Source organism: Mus pahari, chromosome 11 (assembly GCF_900095145.1).
Source record: "Mus pahari chromosome 11, PAHARI_EIJ_v1.1, whole genome shotgun sequence".
Classification (NCBI taxonomy): domain Eukaryota; kingdom Metazoa; phylum Chordata; class Mammalia; order Rodentia; family Muridae; genus Mus; species Mus pahari.
The window spans coordinates 9,854,128-9,881,345 of NC_034600.1; the positions used below are offsets into that span (position 1 = coordinate 9,854,128).

The following is a 27,218-nucleotide window of genomic DNA, read 5'->3' on the forward strand; positions in this document are numbered from 1 at the left end:
AAAGAAAGAGAGAAAGAGAGAAAGACAGGAAGAAAGAAAGAAAGAAAGAAAGAAAGAAAGAAAGAAAGAAAGAAAGAAAGAAAGAAAGAAAGAAAGAAGCAAAGAAAAAGAATCATAGCACTTCACTAAATCTGATTTTGTTTTTTTTTTTTTATTTTTGAGATCATAATATTTCTCCTTTGCCTTTCCTCTCTCCAGACCTTCCTGTATACCTCTTCCCTCTCGCCTTCACATTCACAGCCTCTTCTTTTAGCGTTTTTATGCATATGTGTATATTCATGTATAATTCTAAATAAAGCCTGTTCAGTCCATGTAATGTTTCCTGTATGTATGTTTTCCTGGCTGACCATTTGGCACTGGACAAGCAACGGGTGTGCTCTTCCCTGGGGACAGCCTCCTGCACTCAGCTGCCCATTGCCTGTAGTTCTTTGTGTAGGTCTGAGGCCTTATGGACCTTCCCACGTGTATTTTTGTAGAATGTAAGCTCTTAACCATAGAAACATGTTGGTTTGTCCATCAGGGTCATCCTTGTTCAGCTCACTTGGGGCAGTCATGTTGGTGAGACTTTACAACTGTAGCTTCTGACATTGCTAGGAGACAATGTTTTGTTGTTGTTGTTGTTGTTGTTGTTGTTGTTTTTAAAAGAGAAACTTAGAAACTTTGGAACTACATCAGAGGAAAGCTTTCATGTTTGAATTTACTTTAAAAGATTAGATAGTTCACTGTTGAACTTAAATGTGGTAAATATTAAAAATTAAAAACAACTTCGTTATGAATGACATACTTTCAAGTCAGTTTTTACTCAGAACAGAACTGCTCATAAAATCATCTACTTATGATGTGTTCCCACCATATGAACCTGTATATAGGCATCTTGAAATGTATAGACTCTTGCCCTGGGGCCTCAAACTTCAACATATAAAAGGTCTCTTCAAGGATCTCTTAAGGGAACCTTTTTTTATTTTGACATGAGAGATGATTAAGGACACACACATGGCTTGAAGAGCAGAGCAAAGGACACAGACGCTCTTGTTTGTCACTGTTTGTCACCATGGGGAAACAGCTTTAATTGGAAATGTTTTATTTGCCATCTAAGGTCATTGCAGCACTTCCAGAGGTAATGTTTGAAATTAAAGAGATACTAATTCTATATGATGGCTCATCTTTCTTGTCTTGGCATATAATTTGATAAAATTTGTGTAAATATAATATGGCAAACTATGTCACTGTGACAGTATGAGATGTAGTGTAGAAAAAAATGCAGTGTAGAAAAGCAATTGATAGCCCACAGAACCCAACTATTTTTCTTTTTATTATATTTTTATTATTATAACAATTTTTTAAGTTTAAATGTATTTGATCATATTCTTCCCATCCCTCAAGTCCTTCCAGGTCTTCACCCTCCCTAGTCACACAGCTTTAAGTTCTTTGTCAAAGAAAAGCAAGCAAAAACCAAATATAACAAAACTCTCCACAACCAAGAAAACAGAGCAATACCCAAAAAGAAAAAAAAAAAATCACTGTAACCAAAAATCTGTGGTGAGTATTATATGTTGGTCAGCTGTCCCTGAATATGAGTGTGACATACATGCCCACTGTCACTCCATTAGAGAAAGTATAAATTCAGTTGTTAAAACCTAGTTTATTCAATTCATTATTTAAATATAATATAGTAAGATAAAACAAAAACTACCACTTTAAAGTCAGACAGGACAAATCAACACAAGGAAAAGACCTGAAGAGAAGTCCTAAGAATCAGAGACCTACTCACTCACACACCCAGAAACACCATCGAAATGTGAAACTGGAAGCCCTCTTACACGTGCAGAGTGCTGGTGCAAGTGTGCACCTTACACGTGCAGAGTGCTGGTGCAAGTGCGCATCTTACACGTGCAGAGTGCTGGTGCAAGTGTGCATCTTACACGTGCAGAGGTGCTGGTGCAAGTGTGCATCTTACACGTGCAGAGTGCTGGTGCAAGTGCGCATCTTACACGTGCAGAGTGCTGGTGCAAGTGTGCATCTTACACGTGCAGAGTGCTGGTGCAAGTGTGCACCTTACACGTGCAGAGTGCTGGTGCAAGTGTGCATCTTACATGTGCAGAGTGCTGGTGCAAGTGTGCATCTTACACGTGCAGAGGTGCTGGTGCAAGTGCGCTCTTGAAACCATAAAAGAAAGTGAAAGGCCAGCCACACTGCAGCACAGGAAATCTGATTTTCCTGTTAAGAAAATATTAGTCTTCCTTGTAGTCCATCTTTCTGAGCACATACCATGTTTAGGCCTTGGGCTTTCTGCAGTGAGTATTAAAGCATATTATTATGCACAGAATTAGCAAAAATATCTATTATCCACTTTCTGTCAAAGAATATAGTTACTAACTTTATAATATATGATTCTAACTGACCGAAAATTAAAATAGTAACTGTCCTCAAGCATATCTACTCTGCCTTGCTTCTCTGCTGGTCCTCTGCGCGTCACCTAGTTCTTTATTCTACTCATCTCAAGTGTGTTTCAGTAGAAGGCAGGAGTAAGTAACTTCTGCGTAAGCAAAGACAATTATTACTCTAGTCCCAATACAGTATCATTACAATTTTTTTATTTTTTCCTTGTATTAATTTTTTGTTTTTTGAAATGGGTGAAATTTTATTTCTTTTTCAGTTAGAAGGCAGAGCTAGTTTTTCTAGGCATACTTAAATAAACACTTCATATTGACTTTGGATTTCCAGGGGTACTACATACATAGGCAATTGAGCCATACTAATTTGACAAACCTTTACATAAGATACAATTAAGAAACTTGTGCTCCAATTCCTTTTTTTTAATTATTAGATTGTTTATTTACATTTCAAATGTTATCCCCCTTCCTAGTTTCCCCTCCAAAATCCCCTATCCTCTCTTCTGTCCTCCTGCTCCCAAACCCACCCTCTCCTGCTTCCTGGCCTAAGCACTCCACTACACTGGGGCATAGAACCTTCACAGGACCAAGGGCCTCTCCTCCCATTGATGACCGACTAGGCCATCCTCTGCTACATATGCAGCTAGAGCCATGAGTCCCACCATGTGTTATCTTTGACTGGTGGTTTAGTCCCAGGGAGCTCTGGGGTTACTGGTTAGTTCATATTGTTGTTCCTCTTATTGGGGCTTCAAATCCCTTCAACTCTTTAGGTCCTTTCTCTAGCTCCTTCATTGGGGACCCTGTGCTCCGTCTAATGGATGACTGTGAGCGTCCACTTCTGTATTAGTCAGGCACTGGCAGAGCCTCTCAGGAGACAGCTATATCAGGCTCCTGTCAGCAAGCTCTTGTTGGCATCTGTAACAGTGTCTGGGTTTGGTGGTTGTTTATGGGATGGACCCCCAGGTGGGGTAGTCTCTGGATGGTCATTCCTTAGTGTCTGCTCTGAACAATGAATTCATGAAATTTTTAGACAAATGGATGGATCTGGAGGATATCATCGTAAGTGAGGTAACCCAGTCACAAAAGAACGCACATGATATGCACTCACTGATANGTGGATATTAGCNCAGAAGCTNAGAATACCCAAGATNCAATTTGCAAAACACATGAAACTCAAGANGAAGGAAGACCAATATGTGGACACTTCGATCCTTCTTAGAAGGGGGGACAAACTACCCATGGAAGGAGTTACAGAGACAAAATTTATTTTGTTTTTAATTTATTTTTGCACTCCATATTCCAATCCTAAATCTGATAGGAGACTAATATCCAATATATACAAAGAGCTCAAGAAGCTGGACTCCAGAAATTCAAATAACCCCATTAAAAAATGGGGTACTGAACTAAACAAAGAATTCTCAACTAAGGAATACCGAAGGGCTGAGAAGCACTTGAAAAAATGTTCAACATCCTTAATCATCAGGGAAATACAAATTAAAACAACCCTGAGATTCTACCTCACACCAGTCAGAATGGCTAAGATCAAAAATTCAGGTGACGGCAGATGCTGGCAAGGATGTGGAGAAAGAGGGACACTCCTCCATTGTTTTTTATTCCAGGTGTTGCTTTGGCTAGTCAGGTTTTGTGGATCTGTACAAATTTTAAGTTTTTTTTCTATTTCCATGGAAAATGCCATTGGAGTTTTTAATAGGGATTTACCACAGTATGGATAGACCTCTAGGTCCTAAGTGGGAAAAATAAAAATAAAAGCCAGACATATAGAAAAAAATCACATGCCCACTCTTAAATGGAATTGATATATCTTGAGAGGCCAAGTCTTAGGTAACATATAACGAAACAATCATTACAACCAAGGATGGCAGGCCAGGCATTGTGGTGCACATTTTATTCCCTGCCACTTGGAAGGCACAAGTGGGTGAATGTCCATGAGTTCAAGGTCACTCTATTAGTGAGTCCCAGGACAGCCAGGGCTACACAGTAAGACCCAGTCTCAAAATTGAAAAAGAAAAAAGGAAAGAAACCATCTGTTTTCCTACAGTCTAGATTCAATAGATTATCAGAATAATGAAAATACATCTGTTTGTATTGATTTTTGTGGGAGCTGATTAGGAAGGTTTGCCCAGGCTTCAATAAGAGACCTGTAGCTTAGGCTCTACTCTGCCTCAAGAATAAGTTTACGTCTGAGCGTTATCTCCACGGTCTTAAACTACCTAGTGTATCTAGTGGCCTTCTTATGTCCCACCAGAGCTAAGAGATAGTTGACAGCATGTTAGTAAGCAAACAAAAGGACAGGCTCCCCAGAAGCTGCAGATACCGGGGGTTTCTGTCCATATCCTAGCCTATATCTTCGCTTAGGTCAAACCTAACATCTCACTTTTAGGGTCTCAGCACGATGTCAATGGACTTGCTACCATGTTAACAATGTGTTGACCTAACTGCAGTCGGTATTGCTCTCACAAGTCCCGATTTTACTCTGCCTTCTACCTCCATGTGGCTGTCCCACACTTGTGTAGCTGTGGCTACCTTTCTCCTAGTGCCCCAGTTCCCAAATAATGACTCTGGAACTTAAGTATTTATGAATAGGCTTGGGCTTGTTCCCTGATTAGCTCATAACTTACATAACCCTTATTCTATTCTGTGTGTGCCACATGGCTAGTTACCTCTTCTCCATTTTATATGTAATATCCTCAGAGTCCGGATGGTGAATCCTTCTGGTCTCTCCCCATGGTCTCTTCATACCATCTTCTCTTCCTGTCATCTTCCTCTGGTCTCTCTGGGACCCCCTAACTGGGATTGCCCTATTCTTTTCTGCCAGCTAAGCGGCTTTATTAACCAATCAGAGGTGATGGGAAACAATTTTTACATAATATTGAGACCCAAGATGCTTGACCACGCCATGGTCTGGACTGTAACCAGATGTCTGGGCACAGAAATCGGCATCTGAATGCACAGTGCACAAGACCAACCCCCAACACACTTGCACTGTGCACTCACAGAGCTTCCTTGGCAATCCTCTGTTCAAATATAAGTTTGTATTTTTTTTAGAAACTCTGGCATTCATTTTCAGACAGATCTCTGTGGTTTTGTTTTCTTTTTAGAAGGCACAAATTTATTGGTGCTCTGGTTTTCTCTGATTCTTCATAACATTCTAAAAATAACTGTTGGTGAGCTCATAAATTCAATAGTTAATCCCACTGGGGCTCACCAATACCTATTTCAGACTCTCATTTTTTATATATGAGACTCCTTCAACAATTCCCTTACCTGTTATTATCAGCATACCTGTATTGACAAGGTCTTCATTGCCTCCTAATTGTGCATACTTTTTTCTTGTTAAAGATCAATTTTTAAAATCAAACTCTGTCATTTTGAAAATATCATAGACATGTTACCCTGCTAATATTAATGTCTCATATACTCATATTTTCTTTTCCCCTTTGTCAAATGAATTTACAATGATTTTTATCTTTTGCTTTAATATATATTATAATATGTAGTATATTATTAATATATGTTGCTTTAATATATATACACCTATACATGTATGTATATATACATGTATATGCATGTATATATGCATATATATGTATATATATACATAAATATATATTCTTCTGCAAAGAAGATAAAATAGGGGGACATAGTGAGACTGTTCTCCATGAAATAAAGATATAAGAAAACTATCATACTTAGAGGTGACTTTGTGAACAGTGATATTCCCTATTCTAACCAGAATCTAACATGTAAATTATATGTAGAATGTTAAAATTATTCCATGACCTTTTGATCTTAGGCCATGTAAGATAAAGTGACTAGTAATAATTAAAACAATGAATCAAACCAAGAAATTATTTTGAATTATCTTTTTTGGTAAATGTTTCTCCACAATTATGTTCTTCAGTCTCTACTCTCTATTCATTACTTATAATTTACCAGTAAATCTCATAATAACTGGCAAAAGTGTGTGTGTGTGTGTGTGTGTGTGTGTGTGTGTGTGTGTAAAATATCACTTGTTTCATTTGTCTGTTAGAGACTTTTCCCTCTGTAATAGAGTGTAGATGGTGAAAGGTGCATAGTTATTCACATTATGACACTTCTTTTACTGGGCTGGAAGTCAAGCAGAGTGGGCACTCAGCCTTCAAAAGCCCTGGGCTCAGTCCCAGCACCATAATACATACCAAAAAATCAATTTCAATTTACAATGTTTTAACTTTTACAATGTTTCTTAACTTTGTGAAGATTTTATTTTGTTACTTTTAATTATGTGAGTTCAGCTGCCCATGATGGTGAGAGGCATTAGATCCCCTAGAGTTGGAGTTGCAAGTGATTGTGAGCCGCCTGGAGCAGATTCTGGGATTGAATTCAGGTCTCCTTAAAGACAGAGCCATTTCTCCAGCCCCCTACTTTTGACTTTCTAAAACAAATACTAGAAAAAAATGGGTTACAACTTCAAAACAGTATACATCTGCCAAAATATTTTTGGCCAAGATTTTTGCAGATATGTCAGTATTGCATTTATATGTGTTTCTGCCCCCTGAACATACCCCTTCTGCAGAGGAAAAAAAAACACGCATGACGGTCAAGTGAACAGGAATATAGGCTGGTGTCTTAGTTTCCTTTTTTTGCCCTAATAAGAGCAACCTGATGAAGAAAAGGCTTGTTTTATTGGCTCATAAGCACGCACTCACATGCACATACCCAGAGACATGCTTACACATTGTTTTTAAATAAATATTTTAAGTGGCCATTCTTGGAGGACTATTTTGTGCAGGTTTTCATATTAATTTGTCAATATAGTCAATGAAACTTTGTCCCTGAAATTTTTTAAGGTTTATTTTCATTTTATTTATGTGTATGGGTGTTTGCCTGAATTTACATCTGCACTGCAGGTCCCACAAAAGCCGGAATAGGGTGTTGTATACACTACAGCTTGAATTACTGGTGGTTGTTAGCTACCATGTGGGTCCTGGGAAATGAACCTCCGTCCTCTACAAGAGCAACAGTGTTCTTAACAGCTAATCCAATTCTCTAACCCCTCTGAATTTTTTAAAATGATATCCAAACTTGAAATGTGTGTGTGCAAACCAAGACTGACATGACTGTAGTTATGTATCTTCCAAATGCTACTTATGAATGTTAAAAATTCACTTTCAGTGATAGGAGGATGACTTTTGATAAAATGCTTCCTTTCAACCAAAAGAGCCTGAGTTTAATCCCCAGAACCCACATAAAAGAAAGTCAGACATGATGGTATGTGCTTGTAATCCCAGCACTGGAAGGGCAGAGTGAGACAGGCAGAGCCATGGAACTCAGTTGCTGGCCACCTTATGTCCAAGGCCAATGAAAATCAAAACAAACAAACAAAAAAAAACAAAACAAAGCAAAGCAAAGCAAAAGAGAGTGCCTGAGAACTAACCCCCAAGGCCCCCTCTGCCTTTACGCGCTCCCTCACACACACACAGTTCTGCATACACATGAACACATACTCAATGACCTCTTCCAAAACTTAAGAATTTTTTAAATTAAAAACATTTTTTTGATTTCATACATGTACTTCCAGAATTTCATACATGAGTGTTTTATTCTCAACATTTCCACCCATCTTTCTTCCCAATCCAACTCCTTCCATGTTGTCCCCTCATCCTTAAATTTTTTACCTGTCTATTATTGCTGCATGTATGTGTGTATAGAGGCTGTCAAGACATCTAGAACTGCTTGAATGTACTGAGAAATGTGTGTGTGTGTGTGTGTGTGTGTGTGTGTGTGTGTGTGTGTGTGTGTGTGTGTGCTTGGCACTGAATAACTTAGCAAGGGCGTGTCCCAGCGGTAGACAGATTTACCCTATTTCAGCAGTCATTAATTGCCTGTAACTCTATATCTAAGATGTTATATTTTCTAATAAAATTTTATATTACACTTCAGTCTATAAGTGCTGTGGCACACATAGGAGGTCAGAAAACAACTTCCTGGGATGACCTTCCTCCTTCTTCCATGCCTGGGGATTGTTGGGCTTAGTAGCAAGTACTGCCCTAACTCGGTTACCTAATGTAGTAACTCAGCTGGCAACCTGCTTTACTTACTGATTGTCCCTCTTCTGATAAAAGCATACAATCTAATTATTTCATCTTTATTTGCAAGAGTAGATGTGCAAAATAACGGCACATACCCAGTTCTCCTTTGTACAATGTGGTCTTTTCAGAGCAGGACTGCTCTAGCAGAGAGCTGTCATAAGCCGAAACCAAAAAGAATTTTGGAGTGATTTTTATCATCAAGGACATTTGTTCATCCTTCAGAAAGATTGTCACTAGGGAAGGGGGGTTAAAATTGCTTGAGCCCATTGACTCAAAGTCTCTCCACAGTCATAGACTGAATTGGTTTTCAAGGAGTAAGAGGAACTGTGAGAGGAGCTCCCTGTGACCAAATTGATCCTCACCTGGTCACACCACTGGCAGGTGTAACTGATCTTATGGACAAATGGTAGGTGTGAACAGGTTAGGGTATGGGAAGGAAAGAAACAGCTAACGGCTGGGGGACACTCAGTGCTTGGGAATAGCTGTTGCATCTGAGGATGGTCATTCAAAAAGAACAAATACAGATTAACTAGTCTGTCATCAGGAGTGCAATTTGATACTTGGTACTGAGCTGAAAGCAGATTGTAGACCATACAGAAAAAGACAAACTCTTCATAAACCTTCCCAGAAACAGGGCCTTCTTCTAGAAATATTCATGACATTTACTTGAAATAGACATGTTTGAGGATGTCTAGAACTGTACACTTGTGTTTTAAGAATATAATTCCCTCCACATTCAAAGGAATCCGTGATGGGCATCGTCTGACAAACTTAGTAAAACAAAATACAATAATGTTATCAACATGTTTCATGTGTTTTAAAGAACTTGTAATTTTACACACATACTGGTGAAGTCCGACTTTTTCCTAAGAATTCTGTTAAGAATTATCAGAATTTATTCAGGCCTTTTAGGACTTACCAGTGAAATATCTACTCACCAATTCCTTCCACTGAATAAATTGAATGTTTCCAGAAATGTGTAAGCAAATAGAGAAATGACCTCATTTTTCAGTGTAGATACAGTGCTGTAGGAGGATATGTCTCCAGAAGATGACTTCAATATTGGATCTTAGTTCCAAGAACAAGTTTACAAGGCCAGAGAAGAGGGGGTGAAGACATCATTGTGAAGGGCACCTGGGAAGAAATGACTTCTCCAGTAGGGACAGCTCCCACAGCTAAGTCACATGCACAAACTTGTAGCTTTCTGCTCTCTGGCCAACCAAGTGCAGCCATAGCATCTTTATTGTTATATCTCCCAGATTGTGATACTGTCACAAAGCTGTTGCTAGGCAACAAATGTGGTTACCAGGTCTCAGCGAATAGCTGAAGGGGGAAGGCAAAGTGTTGCACCATTGTAGAGTAACCATAGCAATGACCTACTATTACAGACTAAAGAATTATCATTAACAATGTTAAAGTATCAGAGGCCCTGAATTCAGAGACTTCCAAGCAGATTCTGCATAATTGAGTGATTGCAGATGAGATTTCAACTGTTTCCTAACGTCTTTGAGTATTTGTAATTATTTTTATTTTAATTAAAAATCGGATTGTGAAATTATTGGTTAAAGTACATATGCTATCACAAATAGATTTTTCTTAAGCCCATATTATTTCTTCATGTAATCCCATGCCTACATGCTACCTGCTTCCTTTTTCAAACTAAAGGTTCCATTTGGTTTGAAGAATAGTGTATAATATTCAATCCAATATTAAAACCACAGAGAGAAACTGTAGTAAAATAACCTGATAAATTGAAAATCTAACGTTTTTCTGAATTCCCCGACTGAATAGGAGACCTAAATGCTTTTTCAGTGGTTCTACTTTGAAACACGGTTTGTCTGGCTTTTCTAGATTTGTTCTAAAATCTGTAAAGCATGTGGCCCGCCTAGGATACTTTCAAGGCCCCTGGTCTCCTTTTGAATCCGTCCTTTCATTAAATATCTCCAGTGATTTGATCCCAGTGACCTCACTGAGACAGTCGCGTCCAACATCAGAGACTAGGACAGGCCAGAAAAAGAACTATTCCCCCCCATTCTGCCTGGGAAGCCGAGACACCCAGGCGCTCCGGGGTGGGTGTGGTGGAATCGGGATCCGCACGCTGAGGAAACCAATCCCAGGCCTGGAGAGGTGGGTGGTTTCTGGGCGGGAGAGGGAGTGGCCCTTCCCGCCGAGCTACTGGATTGGCCCTGAGGGCCTGGGGCCCGGGGAGCTCCGGGCCGTAACTCTGGGGCCTGGCGAGCCAGTTCTAGCCGGGCGGGCGAGGAAGGGCGGGGGTGGGGCGCGCTAGGTGGCGCGCCCCGGGGACACCAGGGACAGGCGGCACCTGGGCGGGTGAGCGGGAGGCGAGCTCGCCGGCGGCGGTGCAGTCGCCTGGAGGGTGGGCTGGCTCCTCGCCTCCGGCCACACACCCGTGCGACCCCTCGTAACCCGGTGTGTGTTTCCGCAGGCACGGACCGTCACGAGCTCACTTCCTGGAAGAGCTTCCCGTCTATCTTTAAGTTCTTCGCGGAAGCCTCGGAGGCCAAGAGCAGCTCGCAGAGGCCGGCCCTGACGCGACGCTCGCACCGGATCAAGCACGAGGAGCTGTGAGCGCGCAGCCGCCCGCCGCCCGCCCGCCGCCCGAAGCCTCCTGGCCCCCATTAGATTGCTTTCTTTCTCCAGCGCAGGGTCGTGATGTGTCCGTCTAAATAGCGTTTTGCATTATTTCTAGATGAGTGCAACTGTCAAAGCAATATGGCTTCAGCGGCCGAGTTGCCTGCGGCTGAGCCGGGCCTCGCGCGGCGGGCCCGGGCGACCGAGGCTGACAGCGCCCGGAGTGCCAGCGCCCGGCGCCCCTAATTGCCCGGCTGATCCGCGGGCGCGGCTGGCCGAGCGGCGTCTGCGCGGTCCTACCGCCCGCTGCAGCGCGACAGCCGCTGCCCAGCCTCAATTGCGCCCATTTTTAATCCCCTTTAAACCCAGCAAGCTTTTATTCTGAACCTCAAACTTGATTTTAACCAGGTTTTTTTCCTCGGGTCATCCTAGGAGTCCCTGTCTTTTATACAAAGCCACACACTCGAGTTCTAAAAATGCCAACTCTTAAGTTCAGAACATGACGGACTGTGTAGTTTGGGGAGTACAATTTCTCTCTCCCTATAACGACTTATTTTCACTTCAAAACCCAAAGAAAAACTTTACATGAAGCACCGAATCTGAATCCTCATTTCTGCCCAGTTGAACTCCAGTCTTGATGTCTCTGATTTCAGGAGAGAATGTCCAAACGAAAACATAAACAGATCTTTTAGATGTAGGTATAAGTCCTCATGTTCAGTGAATTTTCCAGTTACTTATAAGAACTGACCTTACTATTGAAACACAGATGTGTGCGCCAGTGCAGAGTGGTGGTGGTGGCTGTTGATCCTTCCAAACTGTACTTTCCCCTCTCTTGTAGCGTGCCCTGTCAGATGCAGGGCGGTTTTACTATCATCAAGAAAATAAAACTGCATACCCTCTTTCTTCCAAAAGTCCAAGTAGGGTTAAAGTGCTTCAGTTTTCATCTGCAGTAGGAAAAGAGAAGCATAGCGTGAATGAGTTTCTCTTTCGGGGGGCCAAAATGTTTACTGTCCTCTTCCTGTGATAGGGTGCTGCCCTGTAATTCCAACAGTTAGGCCAACCCGGAAGATAAAATAAGTTGACGTTTTACTGGCTTTTGAATTAAAGCATTAAACATTAATTACTTGAAATTTTTAATTAGTGAAGGTTATATCCAGTAGGTGTGATTGTGATTTAATATATCCATCCTTTTAAAAATGAATTCAATAAGTAATTTGTCTGCCTTGTTTGAGACCTTGAGACAGTATAATCAAAATGAGTCTGAGTTACTAATGACAGGGAAGAAAACCTGAGCTCAACCACCTCATGAGGAATATTCTCATCTCATGAACTGCTTTTAGCAAGTTTCAAACTGGTAACATGTCATGCTCTTTGCACATGCATACATTCAGTAGTTCTGTAGGGACAGTAAAGTCCTCAGTGGCCATGGCTGGGCATCTCCTGACATTACTTAGGCAGAAGCACCTTAGGAAAAATCAAAATGGCGTTTTCCCCAGCTTTTGGGCAGTTTAAAATATGTTACTCCAACAATGTCAAGCACATTGGACTGTCATAGTGGCCCTTTACATTTCTGTTTTTAGAAGAATTGGTGGACTCTGTGAAAATAATGTCTTTCCAGTTACTGGGCTTGAAAAACTGGTGTGCATTGATTATATTTTACCGAATGTTATAAATTGTCTGGTGTTTTCAGTATTTGAAAATGTCCACAAGAAAGTGAGTTTGCAACATCAAGAGGGGAAAAACCTATGCAGGGCTAAATTTGCTAAACTTCTGCTGCTAAATTAAAGCAAAGTTGAAGTGCTCAGCTTATGAAGCAAGCAAAAGTATCCTGTTCCTTCGCTCCAGGTCCCTCTCTGCAGCTCTTAAACCTTGTTTAGAGAAAGTCTTTACTGTCACTGAATTGTTACCTTGTCTTCTGTTTAGTAGAGAGCTATTTACAAAGTTACATTTTGTAAATGTCTGTTACTAGTTGTGGATCTGTGCTATAGCAACCCAGAGGGAGCCAGGCACAGCACCCCAGATCACCAGCTGATGAGTGACAAATGATTCCTTACAATGTAGGATTTCTTGACCTGTTGATTGGGTTGCTGTTGGTATATGTGTAATGATGTTATTCACCTCAGCTTTCTTGGGATAAGGACAAGCACTTGGCAGTACCCTGCCTACGTGGAGGCCAGGGTTAATATTTCTCATCTGGCCTTCTCCCTATTTTTATTTTAGGCACACAGTGGTAGAAAGGTAAGGTGTGAGCTTTTTAAAAAATAAATCTTATACTTAGTTCTTAAAGTAAATAGATGGAGAAAGACATAAATTGGACATTCAAAATAGTCTGATTCAAGCTTTGGAGCTTTTTCGGGTACCTAACACACAGTCCTTGGAAGTCATCATGGGTGTTTGCTACACCATCTACTTGTAATAATTGGTTTTTTCTCACAATTTTGCCTTGTGCTTCCTGAAATGCATTTTTGTTTGTTTATATGTCAAAAATAATAAAGTGTGAAGCCTCCTGTAATCTTGTTTACCATTTTAAAATAAAAATTTTCCAACAAAGCAACTGTGTATTCTTCTTCCTCAGTTCCTTTTCACCAACTGCACAGAGGCTGTTAAAACTGAAAGCTAGCAGGAGTAATTGGGCCAGGTCCAGCGGTATTATAAGCCTTATAATATTACTTAGTATTACTGCTACTACTGATGTAAGGCAATATCCTAACTTCAGTTGAGTCACAAGCTCACATATATCTTGTAGGTAACATTTTTACCACACATTCTCGATATACAAATACCTTCTTAGCAAGAAAATTAGAAAACTTGTCTTCAAATGTTTTATAAAATAAACAGTACTGTACAGTACTGTACATTTCCAAAGGGAGCTTGGTAAGTTGCTCCCCAGCTGCTGCTAGAAAACCTCGATAAAGTGTGTTCAGCCCAAAGCTACCTTGTTGACATCTATGCTACAGCTATTGCTTCCTAAACCTTTGAGAGGTTGGGTGACAGAGTGTGTTAACTAAATTAGCACTGCTAATAAACTAGATTTTTTTCATGTTTCACTGTATTGCCTAGAGTTCCAATCCAAACATGTGAATCCTACATGTTGTAGTCACTGTATAGATTGGCTAACTGATAGGTTCTTGTTGGAAGCTGTACTCTGAATTCATTTAAGAAAGACTGCTATTAAGTAATTTTCACAGTGTAAATTTTCACAGTAATTTTTTTGAAAACTTTTCTCATGTGGGGAGAGGTTTAAAAACATGAGGTATTTATATATTTGAAATATGGGTGGCAAAAAGGGAGATAATTGTGGTGACTACTTATATGCTCTCTGGCATAACATTATAAAATAAGACTCTAAGACATACAAGGCATACTCCTCCCACAAAATGCAATAGTTCCCTTCCCTGTATAAAAATGAATGAGCAGGAACCTCTTGAATGGTCCACCTTCCTTTTATCTAATGTTCTATTAATCTCCAAAAAGAAAAAAAAAAAAAAAAAGATAAGTTTGGGCCTGGGAAAGGGGTTTTTAATCAACACTTCACAGAGCTTAAAACTATCCCGCCTAAAGCGTTAGCTTTGTGAGATGGTTTTAAATTCAACCCACTGCAACTGCCATCACTGTACTCAAAGAATGGACAACAACTGGGATGCTGGGAGGGGGCTAGCATAACGTGCATTAAGAGAGGTCCAGGAATAGAAGTAGTTATCAAAGCAGTCCAGCATTTATCTTGAAATCTGCATATTTTATGGGACAATGGTAGTTTTAAGCCTCACACTTAGAAGGGATGGATGTTGATTTAATTGATTCATTTGGATCAATGTTTTTAAAGTTTCACACCACTGCTCTCTCATAAAGTGATGTCTTTAGCAGTGAGTGATTTGACATGAGACTTCTTGGATCTCCTTAGTGGGACCCTCCATAACATGTAGAACTAGGCAATGGCCTGTGATGGTAACTTTGGGACTGGGAGAGCTCAAGACTAACGTAGCTGATGAATGCAGAAATGGTGTTAATTCTCAGCACAAAGGTTTTAAAGGAATAATAATGGGAAATAAAGTACAAAAACTAAAGATTTGCTATTTAGATCAAACCTTCAGGTTTGATCAATAACTGGTCATCACAGGGTTGCCAGTATTTTCCCTGTGGATTTAAAACTTAAAAAAATGAAGATTTGACTTAATCCATAATGGCTTTCAGGCAGCTCTTCCTGGCCCTTTGCCTTGAGGTTTGTGGAAAGCCTTTTACTATACTCTGTATTGTGGGAATTGAACTTTGTTTAAACAGCTAGGAAACATATTTCTATGAAGAAATGTATGGAGGTCCAGCATCTGTTTCTCCAGATCATTCAGCTTATCCTTCTGTGCCTGTTACATTGGGTGATATGAGAAGTTGTCATAGGTAAAATGATATTGAACTAACTTATTCTGTGACTAAAACCAAGAATCTGAAATGAAAACACCCAACACCCCAAGAACGATATGTCTCTTTAAAGTTTACAGTTTGAATAATGAACTCAGATAGAAAGTTGGCAGGAAAGCTATGGCACCGTCACACTACAAACCATTTTCACTTTTCTGTCCAATTTCAGAGTGCATGTGTTTGTGAGTATTTCACTAGATCAGTGACAGCTCTTTATTTGCATAATTATATGCTCTGGTCTGAAGAGAAAACTAACCCCCAAATTTCATGGGTCACCAGACTGCAACAATCAATGTTTTATCACGTATGCGAAGCAAAATCTAAGAAGCTATATGAAGTTTCTTGGGGAGTTTTTACTCCTCAGAAAATTAAAGAGTTTTCCTCTCCTGAATAGATTCAAAATCTTTCCAAGTTCTTTGTAACTGAATTCTGTTTGAAGGCAAAACTAGAGATTAACATGTAGATCTGATTGTGGGCTCAATAATATTGCTTCAAAGTGGCTTAAGAAGAACAGCATTTTCCTTCACTAAACCTTAAAATTCTTCATAGTATAAGGAGAAATATTGGTCAGATCATGAGTTGCCAAAATGAAGTCCATGTTTTACCATTGAATATAAAGTTTATTTTCTTCCTTAAAATACCTGAGTTTTTTAAAGACCAAATAGAAAAAGAATGTGTACCTATATACATAGATATGTCCCACATATACATAGCTTTTTATTGACTACTATGTCCACTGCTGTTCATTTCAATGCAATCTCCAGACAACATGTGCAAAATGTGTATGTCTATTCAGTGCCTGTAACATAGTAGTTGTTCTATATGTGCTGGTCTCCATGAAAGTTTGTGAATTTTTTTATGATACAAATTTCTCATGTTCAAAATATTCAAAGCTTTGCAATAAATATTTTAAGTGCTTCAAGCTTATTTGCATCTGTAAATCTCTGCTGGTATATAATACATACTTGTGTGTAAGGTTGGCTTTATTTCATTAAAGAAATTTGATTTTAAGTGCTAATGTCTTTAGTTTATAGGCACCCTGCCAATTTTGAATACAAGAGAGCATAGAGACACATGCAAACTGTGGTGGGGTTTTTTAATGGAATTATTAAAATTCTGGAAAATTCTGTTTCTACCTAGTTTCTTAAAGAGTACAACATGGTGATGCACATTTGTAAAAGCACTGGTGTGTGAACTTCATTTAAAGATCATTACTTCAGACAACATGTTAGAGTCAAGAAAAGGGGAGCACTTGGGGATGAGAATGCCATAGTTTCAAAGTATTTTATTCTCTGTCTAGGGATTGATAGGTCTTTAAAGCTAGGTGTCAGAAATTTCCTAAAATTTTTCTATTATTTCAGTGAAAAGAAACCCCGCTAAGTTTTAAATTAAAATTGAATTGTAAATGAAAGCTATTTCTTGGTCTTCTTCATCTGAGAAGTCAAACCTCTGCTTGTCAAGAGCACCCCCCCCCCCAGTGCTCTTGCCATCTGTGAGTGGGGCCTACTGAGATGGGGCTCCTCTAGCTCCTCACCTCTGGTGCCCTCCCCTCCCCAGGAGTTTCCTTCCAGAATGAAGGCCTTGGATTCCTTTAGGTTAAAAACTCCTCAAAAGTGGATCTCTAAAAACCAGTAAGTCCAAATTGAGAATTCTATCCAAATAGAACTAAAGGTTAGAGAACTGTGTTCTTCTGCATCAGGTCACAAGCAGCATCAATAGCATTTCAGTTTTACTGTTTATACCTGCCTGGTTTTTGTTTTTGTTTTGTTTCTATTTTACCTTTGTGGGAGTTTTGCTTAAGTATCAGGTGCTGCTCTCAGCTCTGCTCTGCCAATAATGGAGAAGAATGTGTTCTTTTCCACTTGTCCTACAGGAGGGAAGACCACAGTCACCCTTTCTATCATGAACATTTGTGTTTGTTCAGATACCACCTAATTCTTACAATGTCAAAGCTTGCTCTCTGATCCAGCTCTCCCCCCCACCCCCCGCATACCTCCTAATTATTTTTCAAAAGCTTTTCATCGTTTTAAGTCACACTTAAATAAAAGGGGTTTTTACATAAACATGTAGTACATTCTGGACACATGGCCCATCAGAATGTGTCAGCTGAAGCAATATTCACAGTAAGTTGTGTTTTGTTGGTCTATTCTCCCACCCTCACTCCTTTTGCTTTGCTTCAGTAAATTACTTAATATCATCCCCTGAAATAACCAGCTCTAAAGATAACAGTAGCACAGAGTGACACAATTTGGCTTTCATGCAGTTTTGAAAGAAAACCATTAAAATTGCATTGATCTCACAAATATTGATCTAGTGCTTGATATCAAATATCAAATGTGATGCTGTCAGTTGCTGCCGATCATTGTGTCAGCTGTTTGGATTCATGTCCTCTTCCTTCTTCATTGTCACATGGATTCAAGGTGCTGAGGCTACATAAGATTTTCATGATTAAAACAATTAAGGTCAATTCTTTTCCTGTTTCTCACAATTCTGGCTTGGCTAAGCATTGCATGATGCATGTGTTATATCATTATGTACAATGCTTTTCAAGAACATGGTGCCTTTCTGGATAGCTTATATTTCTGTTTACACAGCTCATATTTCTATTTGCAGTTCTTTAGATTATTATTGAAATTATTTCTGTCTGAATTTGCTTTCTTTCTGATCACAAGCCTTTTGTAAAAAAAAAAAAAAGAAAAAAAGATTGTTTTGCTTTTTAATAGTGCTATTAAAAGCATTGCTTTGCAACACAGAATTAATTCTTATCCAACAGGTAAATCATTCCTTTTATTCTTGTTGACAACTATAGTATTTCACAAGTGTAGAATTCAAATAAGTATTTATGTGAAAAATATATCTTCCTCAATAAAATATGATCTAGCACGGCTAAGTCACCCTCTGCTTTTATCCCTAGCACTCTGGAAATAGCTAATTATTCTATCCTTGAGTATATTTAGAGTCTCCAGTAATGCTTTTTCTCTTTTCTTTCCTCTTTATTTTGCACATCAGCAATTGCTGATTACATAGTTTGAAGTGTATCATCACAGTGTATCATCATATACTTTGAGGAAAATACCCCACAGCAACGAATGACCAGTTAACATTGCTGTCTACACTGTAATGAACCAGAAATAAACGTAGGACCCGCCTAGAATATTTTTTATTGCGCTGTCACATTTGTACTTTCCACATTTGCTAGGAGGGAAATTTTCTAGTCCTGTGTGTTGGTGTCCATTTTCACTTTTTACACCTCACCTCAGTTTGGAGACAGCTAAAAGAAGCTACGAGAAGGCAACGTGCTCTTCCCAGAACCATGGACAGCGCCCAGCTCCCCCTTTCTTCTCCCCTTGGCCCGAACCCCGAAGTTCAGGCCTAGCGGGATTCCTCGCTCCAGCCACTCCCACGCCATAGGATATTCTCTTCTGAAACCTCGGGATCTGAGCCCAAAACAACAGTGAGCTTAAAGACTACAGTTTGTGGGTGGAGAGTCTTGCTTGCTCCCTGCCCGGTAATAATCATAGCGCCCAGAGTTGACTCTCCCTTCGCCTGCGAGTCTCCCGAATTTGCATCTAGTCTGCGGGCGGAGTAGAATGTAGCTCCACCCCACAGTCACCTTTGTAAGAGTCTTTGCTCCCCCAGCCCAAATTTCTTGGACCAACTTTTCATCACTCCCAGCAGTTAGGTGGCAAAATCTGTAACAACTCTGCTTTAAAGGGTCTCTGATGGGACCATTTTATTCACAGGCCTATAATCTCGGTCACCACAGATCTATGTTTCAAAAGACGGAAGGAAGGAAGGAAGGAAGGAAGGAAGGAAGGAAGGAAGGAAGGAAGCAAGCAAGCAAGCAAGCAAGCAAGCAAGCGGCGGGCAGGAAGGGAGGAAAGGGAGGAAGGGAGGGAGGGAGGGAGGGAGGGAGGGAGGGAGGGAGGGAGGAAGGAAGGAAGGAAGGAAGGAAGGAAGAAAGAAAGAAAGAAAGAAAGAAAGAAAGAAAGAAAGAAAGAAAGAAAGAAAGAAAGAAAGAAAGCAAGCGGCGGGCAGGGAGGGAGGAAAGGGAGGAAGGGAGGGAGGAAGGGAGGGAGGAAGGAAGGAAGGAAGGAAGGAAGGAAGGAAGGAAGGAAGGAAGGAAGGAAGAGAAAAAAAGAAAAAATGCACACTCAGATGCACCAGCCCCTGATCCCACCACCCTGTTGGCTGAAGCTGTCGGACTAACTCTGGAGTTCCTAGGAGCTTAAGCGAAGCAAGCGAAGCCGATCTGCAGCAGGATCTCGGCAGCCCTACTGGTCAGCTAAAAAGCCTGACAGCAACTTACTTGACAGCATCAAACCAGAGGTTTCTGGCTAGTACCCGCCACTTTTTCTCAGCTTCAAATCTCAGTCTTCTCAATGAGTTTTAGATAAACCTCCCGGTTTGGCGTTTTATTTATTTTGTTTTGTTTTGTTTTAATTATCGCGTTGAGCAAAGCGCAGTAATGGAAGACCACTTCCGTGTGGCATCTGGTTTTTTGCGTAGTCTCCCTGGCAACGCCAGCCGCCACTCCTAAGAGGAGATTTACTGATTTCAAATCTAACACCTTTGCTATGTTGAAGCTCGAGCCTTATTTTATTTGACTTTGAATGAAATTTCTCCCCTCTCATGAGAACACAATTTGCATCATCCGCTCTCTTGAGTCTCTGACACTGGGGTGTTCGGAGCAGGTGACACTGTCAAAACCATGTATCTGTTAAAGAGAGAATAAACACCGTTCCACAACAGCTTAATACGAACTTCTCACGTAAAAATGATAAGAAAGTGAAACGGGTAAGGAACCCTGGTGTGTTTCCTTAGCAAACGGATTTCAACACTGCTCTGTATTACATGAAATATATGATACGTTTCAGGAGAGAACTTTCCTTTACCTGTCACAGCCCTGCAATAGAAACATCAGTGAGTTTCTTAACCTAGCAGCAAGTTAGCCGCAAAACAGCATATTTTTCTTTCCACTGAGACATGTAAGTGGTTAAATATTTCACTCGTGTGCATTTCAATTTCTTCTCTCAAAACTGCTGTAAGAAGGTTCCTCTCTCATCCAACACTGCTCACATGAACTTTATTCTCTCACACACTGCAAAGTCACTCCTGCGTTTGCTCCCCTCAAAGAGAATGTTCCCCTTAATTCGACCATTAGTTCAGTCTCAAGAGTCACTGTGTATAAATTCATGCTACTAGGGAAACTCATTCATGGTGGAAGTTGTTTAAACTAGCAGCTGGACCCTCTATGAAAACTGATGGAAACTCACAGAGCTTAATGCATTTTGGCAGCTGGAGTGTGCAGGGCTAGAAGGGGACCTGTTGAATCTTAGTGACCTGGGGACTCATTTATTCTGAACTATATCACTCTCCGCATCTGAATGCACAGCTCAGATAAATATCACTAGATGTTTGAAAGTTGTTGGTCAGTGTGGTTTTTCTATGAATTGAGTTTCTACTTTGAAAATGTTTTAGTCTAGCCTTCTGGGGTTCTGAAGCAAAGGAGACTCAGTACAAGGAAAGGCACAAAGTTGGAAACAAGAACTGGAGAAACTTGTGGTGACAGAGTGAATTCACTGAGTGGGTTTGGTCTCAGTATGGATGCTGAGGGATCTTTTTGCTCCACAACAGCTTTCCTCTATTATTAAGATTTTTTTTTAGCCTTAAAAACAAAACAAAACAAAACAAAAACATTTGAGTTCCTGATTCAATTTCAAAATGACTTTTCTGGGTTATTTAAAGAAGTTAGGAACTTCCAGACATGCATGTATATTTCAAGGCAATTTTTGCCTGAGAACACGAAATTTTGAAAGAAAAAAAGTATGGCTCAGTTTCTATATTTCAAAATATTGAGGATATAATTAACTAAGTCCCCATGAAAGAAACGTATCAATGTTTTGCTACCTATTTGTATGTGTTTGGTGGAACTTTAAGCCTTCCTAAGCCTTCCAAAAGCATAGATGTCTGTTGTTTTCTCTCTCCTTTATTTTTTAAACATTTAATCCCAGTGCTGTCCTATGATTACTGATGTCCTGACCACTTTTGACCCTCAAATCTTTTAAATTTTCTTCTACCTTGACCACTTGTCGATGTCAAATACAAAGTATTTAGTTAGAGAAGTACATTTTATACATTACAGAAGAATAATGTTTCTTGAATGAATTTGGGGAGGCAGGAATTAATAAGTTTTATTCTTGAAGATTCTTTGGGGAAGAGAAGTACAAGCCATAACCACCAAATGTCAATAGGTATTAATATTAGTTAAAGCGTACTGCGAAGGTCATCTGGAGGGAGAAGGAATGCAGTAGATCCCAAAATCATGAAAGAAGTTGTCTGTGTTGCTGGATCCCTGAATTCCACTTCTGTAACTTGGCCGAGACTGAGGTTAATTCTAAACTTTCTTACTGGGTCCCTTACTACTCAAAGTGGACTTCAGATAATTCAGTTTGGGAGTCAGCCCTTGTGACTATGTGGCAGTTACTCCCCTTGGGAAAAGCACCATGGTCTCAGGCTTTTCTGAAACACAGGCTTTGTCCTGTGCTGTGGAAAGAAAATCTTTTCATGAGTGAAACTTTCGAAGAACTTTAAACTGTGAAGTTTTGCATCAGTTTTTAAGTGAGTGGGTATATTATGAACTTAGATGAACCATTAGGATTATGCTTTTGATATCAAGCAATTCAACATTAGAGAGACAAATGACTCAATTTGCAATTTATCCAGCTTTCACAACTACATATGTTTCCGGAAAATAGCACCTGACTACATTCAACTTACAAGAGTTTAAACTAGTATTTCAGGAAGGCAACAAAATATATGAAGTCTTTCAGTAAATGGTTAGGAGAAGATTTGTAAACACTCAAGTACCTGGTGATCCTTGGAAGTTCAACACACTTAAATTTAAATTTTCAGGATCAACTTAACCTTGAAAAAATGAGAGCCATTTGCTTAACTTAATCCGGAACATATGTTTGCAACAGTAGCAGGTTTTGTGGTGTGTGGCTGGGGATGATCAAGTTGTAAATTTTCCTCTTTAGGTTTCAGCACCTGCTAATTTCAGCCTAACACCTAGAGTGAGAGTGTGCCCAATCTTCACCAAATCAACCAAGATTTTACAAAAGGTTCTAAGGCACTTAGTTCTAGATGTTATTGATATTCCCAAAGGTAGAACATTTGTATACAAATCAGTTCCCAATGCCCAAAACCAAATTCAGCCTCCACTGTTAAGGAGTCTTGTGTTTATATAGATAGGCATTTCCTTCCCTTGTGAGCACTTCCTCAGCCATCAACACCTGCAGCTCTCTAGTGCAGCACAGGGCGGTAGATGCTATAAAATGACATCTTCAGTTAACAGAGCAATATACAGGACTTCATGGCTTGTCTTCATTTTTTCTATCAGAAACTTAGAACTATTTGTCTCTCTTTATATTTCAACATGACTTCCCCCAAAGTGTTTTGAATATCTGAAAATTAGCTAATGATTACATTGTAGAACCCACAAGCCATTCTTCATTTAAGCCAGCTTTGTGGTGGTTTTTATTTTAAAATATTTAAACATGTATCTGTAGGCAGTGATTTTTAACATTTAGGGTTTAAATAAAACAGACTATATTTTACATCAGTTGATGACACTCCATGATAGCAAATGGATGTAGTGCTGGAGGCAGATGGTAGGAGTGCAGGGTGAGTTCCTGGACTGTGCTGATGAACACCAAGGGGTTTAAGTATCTGGACTTGCTGATTTATCTTCTTCCTGAAACCCTCTAAAAGATTACTTGTGGAAAACTTTAGGTGCTTTTTGAAATGTATCAGAAGAAGTAATTGATCCACAATTATGTATAAATTCAGAGGCAGAATTTCTCTATATTTTATTATTATAAGGATTAAGGTGGACAGCTCCCACCTGGATGCTGCCTTAATACGAAAGGATAACAAAAATAATAATAATAAAAAATGTAAAGCAACAGTAACATTACTGGCACTGTGCTAATCAAACGCCCAAAACTAGTTCAGAATGGTGCTAAAAAGCTACTTTAATTCTGAATTGGGAAGTCTTGAGACACAGAGCGCCATCTAGCAAGCAAAGTTAGAATCTAAGAGCATCTGTGTCAAGAGCACAAAACACCAGGAGACCAGAGGAGGGGGAAAAGATGGCAACTTGAAGATGTACCTGCTGGGATTTAGCCATAATTCCATCTCACCTGAGAGCAGCATCACCTATGGGTTTCTGCTCTTTACCTCAGTAGCCAACTCGGACAAACTAACTTCTGAGATGAGGTAGCCAGTTTTTTGTCTCAAGCTAAAGATAAAAGATAGCTCCTCATTGGATTGCTTCTTGTCTTTAATTAGAATTGACAGCCTCTCCATCCCTCTTTCTTGCATTCCCCAAATCAGACTAGCTTCAACTGTGTCAGCACCCACCTGTCCAGAAAAGGACAAAGAGCATGACTAAAAGCCCCACCTTGAGCCAAAATGAGTCCCAGGGCTTCAGCACACAGAGAGAGCATCCCTAGAAAATCCTAGCAGAAGTCATTTTGAGTTTCTAAGTCTGCCCAGATGTCTCCTGACAGGCGAGCTGAGATATCTCTGAGTGACACACGATTTACTTAACAAGCTACAAATGATCCTGGACACTGAATGGTGCTATCTAAATATAAATAGTATAACTTTTATTCCTCTTCAGGCAAGCTGGTCTTTGCCATTTTCCTTTACTTGAAGGAAAATCCAAGGTGGCTAGGATGTTGTTGCACAGCCACCCCTGTTGGTTTTCAGCCCTAGGTGATAAAACTGCATTTTTCAGTTTTTATATTCTGAATCATGTTACTGAATATGAATAGTCTTGAAAAGTGGACTAACTTTAAACAGTACAACTTTAAAAGAAAGCTTACAGGATATCTATGTGAAGAAACCAAAAAGAAGACCCTCCTGTGCTAGATATAAGCGTGAACCCATCTTTTTCTTTTAAATCAGTAGCTTTACATTCACTAGGCTAAAGAAACTCAGCCCAGCAATATCTCTCCTCTAAAGAACTGACAATTTTTTGTGATTTGATTTCAAGCCTGCAAAAATAAAGTCTAACCTTAAACTCTTCCTATTTTTTTTTGTTATTAGATATTTACCTCTGTAAATACACATTGGTTCACACTATATTTAGGATGTGGCAATAGAACTTGGGTTTTCTGTGACCCTCTCTTGGCCCTCTCCCCACATCTCCCACAGTATCTCACAGTGGAAAGAATAACCAAAAAAGAAATACTAAAATATTAGAGTTTAGTTTCATGTTACTTGAATATCAACTTTTATCTCAGTAAAACCATGTATAACAGATACAAAATATTCGTCTTTATATTTTAATGTTATTTGCTGTGTAAAACAGCCACATAAAGAATAAAAGCATCTGAAACAAAATGTTAAATATGCTCATTATAATATTTCTTCAGGTTAAATTATTTACAGAAAAATGTGCAACAACAGCAACAAAATAACCACAACATATCTAACAAACTAAACCAGTAAACAGAGATGATTTCAGAACTAAGCTAGAAAAAGTCTATACCAGCTGTTCAAAGTTTCCTCGGTTCTTATCCCTGGAAATATGTCAGATTCTGAGGATGGATTGTAGAGTCCATTCATAGTCTCTCTTCTCTTTCTCCACCTCCCTGCAGTTCAAGGGAAATGTCAGAAACGCTTGCCTCTGGATATCTACAAAAATCTAAGTGTGTGTGTGTGTGTGTGTGTGTGTGTGTGTGTGTGTGTGTGATGTTAAATAGCACATTTCTCCCATCAAGTTCTTAAACATGGAAGCTTCTTCTAGACAGGGTACCCAGCTGTTTAATTTAACATTGATTTATTGCTTTTAAAAGTAAATTTACACACATGCCAGCAGCGCTCCGTTTTGTTTCCCCAGACTCTGAGATTTATTTTCTACTTAGCGCTTGTCTGACAAAACAATGTCCTTTAACTTTATTACACATCGATGAGGAAATCTGTCTTATTTTTGCTCAGATTTATTGCTGTGTTACTAGTGGGGACATTTGTGATCCAAAAAGGCTGAGGTCCAAAAATAAGTAGAAAATTAAGCAGAGTTGAGCACAAAATGGTAGAAAACAACAACAACAACAACAACTACTACTACTACTACTACTACTACTACTACTACTACTACTACTACTACTACTAAGAATTTGGCCCAATATACACCAACTTGCTGAGCAAAGTCAAAAGGAGGACTAAGGTCCCTATTAAGACAAGTAAGCAAGCAAGGGAAGAAATTATTTTAGTGGACACTGTTTGGAGGGGGAGTAGTTGAATCTGAGCCCTGTGATATCAGTAGGTTGTTAGTTAAAATATGTCTGAAATTATAGCTCAGAGAGCTTCCTCTGTGTGACTCCCCATCCATGGCCACCTTACCTCCACGAAGAACTGCCAGCTATCACATTTGGATGATGACTGAGCCCAAGGGAAATAGATGGACTTTGAAGCAGCTTTTGTGGTACACTTCATCTACATTTGGGTTTTCTTTAGTCCCCAATAGAAAAGCCACTTTCTTCTTTTCACTGATAAACTGTCTTTGTGTCCTTTGCTTCATACCCTGTAAAAACTTCTCCCATCAGTTCTTCTGCTCTCACAGATAACAACAAACAAATGTGAGTTCAAATCTACTTCAAACGTTTTTGGTTTTGGTTTTGGTTTTTTTCCTCTCTAAAGCATGGTCTTTCAATTGGAAAAACAGCTAAGGTGGGGAGGAGTGAAGCAATAGTTTCTAAATGTGATGAAGTGGGCTTGGAAGAAATCTTCCTGTGAGATAAGGTTTTCTTGGCCATTGTGATTTCTCACAGAGACATCTAATATCAATTTACTGGCTTTCCGGTGAGAAATGAGGATACTGTATCTTTTCTGTAAAAATCAAGATGTGACCAGATTGGCTATTAGTATGGGGGAGAACTTTTTAAGATGTTCCTTTCTTTTCTTTCCAGATATAGCATCTTTCAGGATCCTTGGGTGGGACCCCGACTCCTCTGCGGCTGATCCAGTCACTGAGTGCACAAAAACATGCTAACATGTTAGCTGCAGTATTTTTTTCCAACCAAAAAGATTTTTAAAACAAAAAGTGAATAGCTCACACTACTGAAAACACAACAAGACATGTTTAGCCAGGCTCTTCCAACTTAACACGAAATAAAAAGAAAGAAAAATGAAAAAAAAAATACCTACAAGGGGGAGAAGAACTGTGAAACACTGAAAATTCTATTCATATTAGGATGCCCCTCACCCATTTGCCCTTGAAAAGGGGTCCTGTCACTCAGAACGTTTCTTCAACGTCCCCCATCCCCGCACCCACACACCAGCCGGCCCTGCTTGGCCGTGCGACTCTGGCCCACTCTGCAGCCCTCCCCGCGCCGCACACACAGTTTCGTCCAAGTGCTGGAGAGATGGGAGATGCAGCTTCTCCTTGGCTGAGCCAGACGGGAACTTCTCACCCCGGCCCAGCCCTGGGCCTGCAGAGGGCCGGGCAGTTCTTTTTAAGGTGGCTACCAGGCACCCTGGCTGCCGCCCCTCCCGGTTGTGGGACAGCGACCCTGCGCGCGCTCGCTCATCACGTGCCTGATCCCGGAGCCCCCGCAGGGCCCTTTGTTAAGCAGCGCCATCCCCTTCCAGGACTGGAGCCCAGAGGCGAGACCCAGAAGGATGAACCAACTGGACAATCCTGCAACCCTGGTTTTGC

General features: G+C 40.0%; 1 protein-coding gene across 2 annotated transcripts in view; it reads left to right on the forward strand.

Moving 5' to 3' along the window:
* The window catches only part of Fam172a (family with sequence similarity 172 member A), a 361,350-nt gene extending 346,677 nt beyond the window's left edge, over window positions 1-14,673 (forward strand). For both annotated transcript variants that reach the window (XM_029543911.1, XM_029543910.1), the window contains one exon: window positions 10,932-14,673. In XM_029543911.1, the coding sequence (XP_029399771.1) occupies window positions 10,932-11,074 (143 nt within the window). In that variant the 3' untranslated portion in view covers window positions 11,075-14,673. The remainder of the gene's footprint in view (window positions 1-10,931) is intronic.
* Window positions 14,674-27,218: the final 12,545 nt, after the last annotated feature.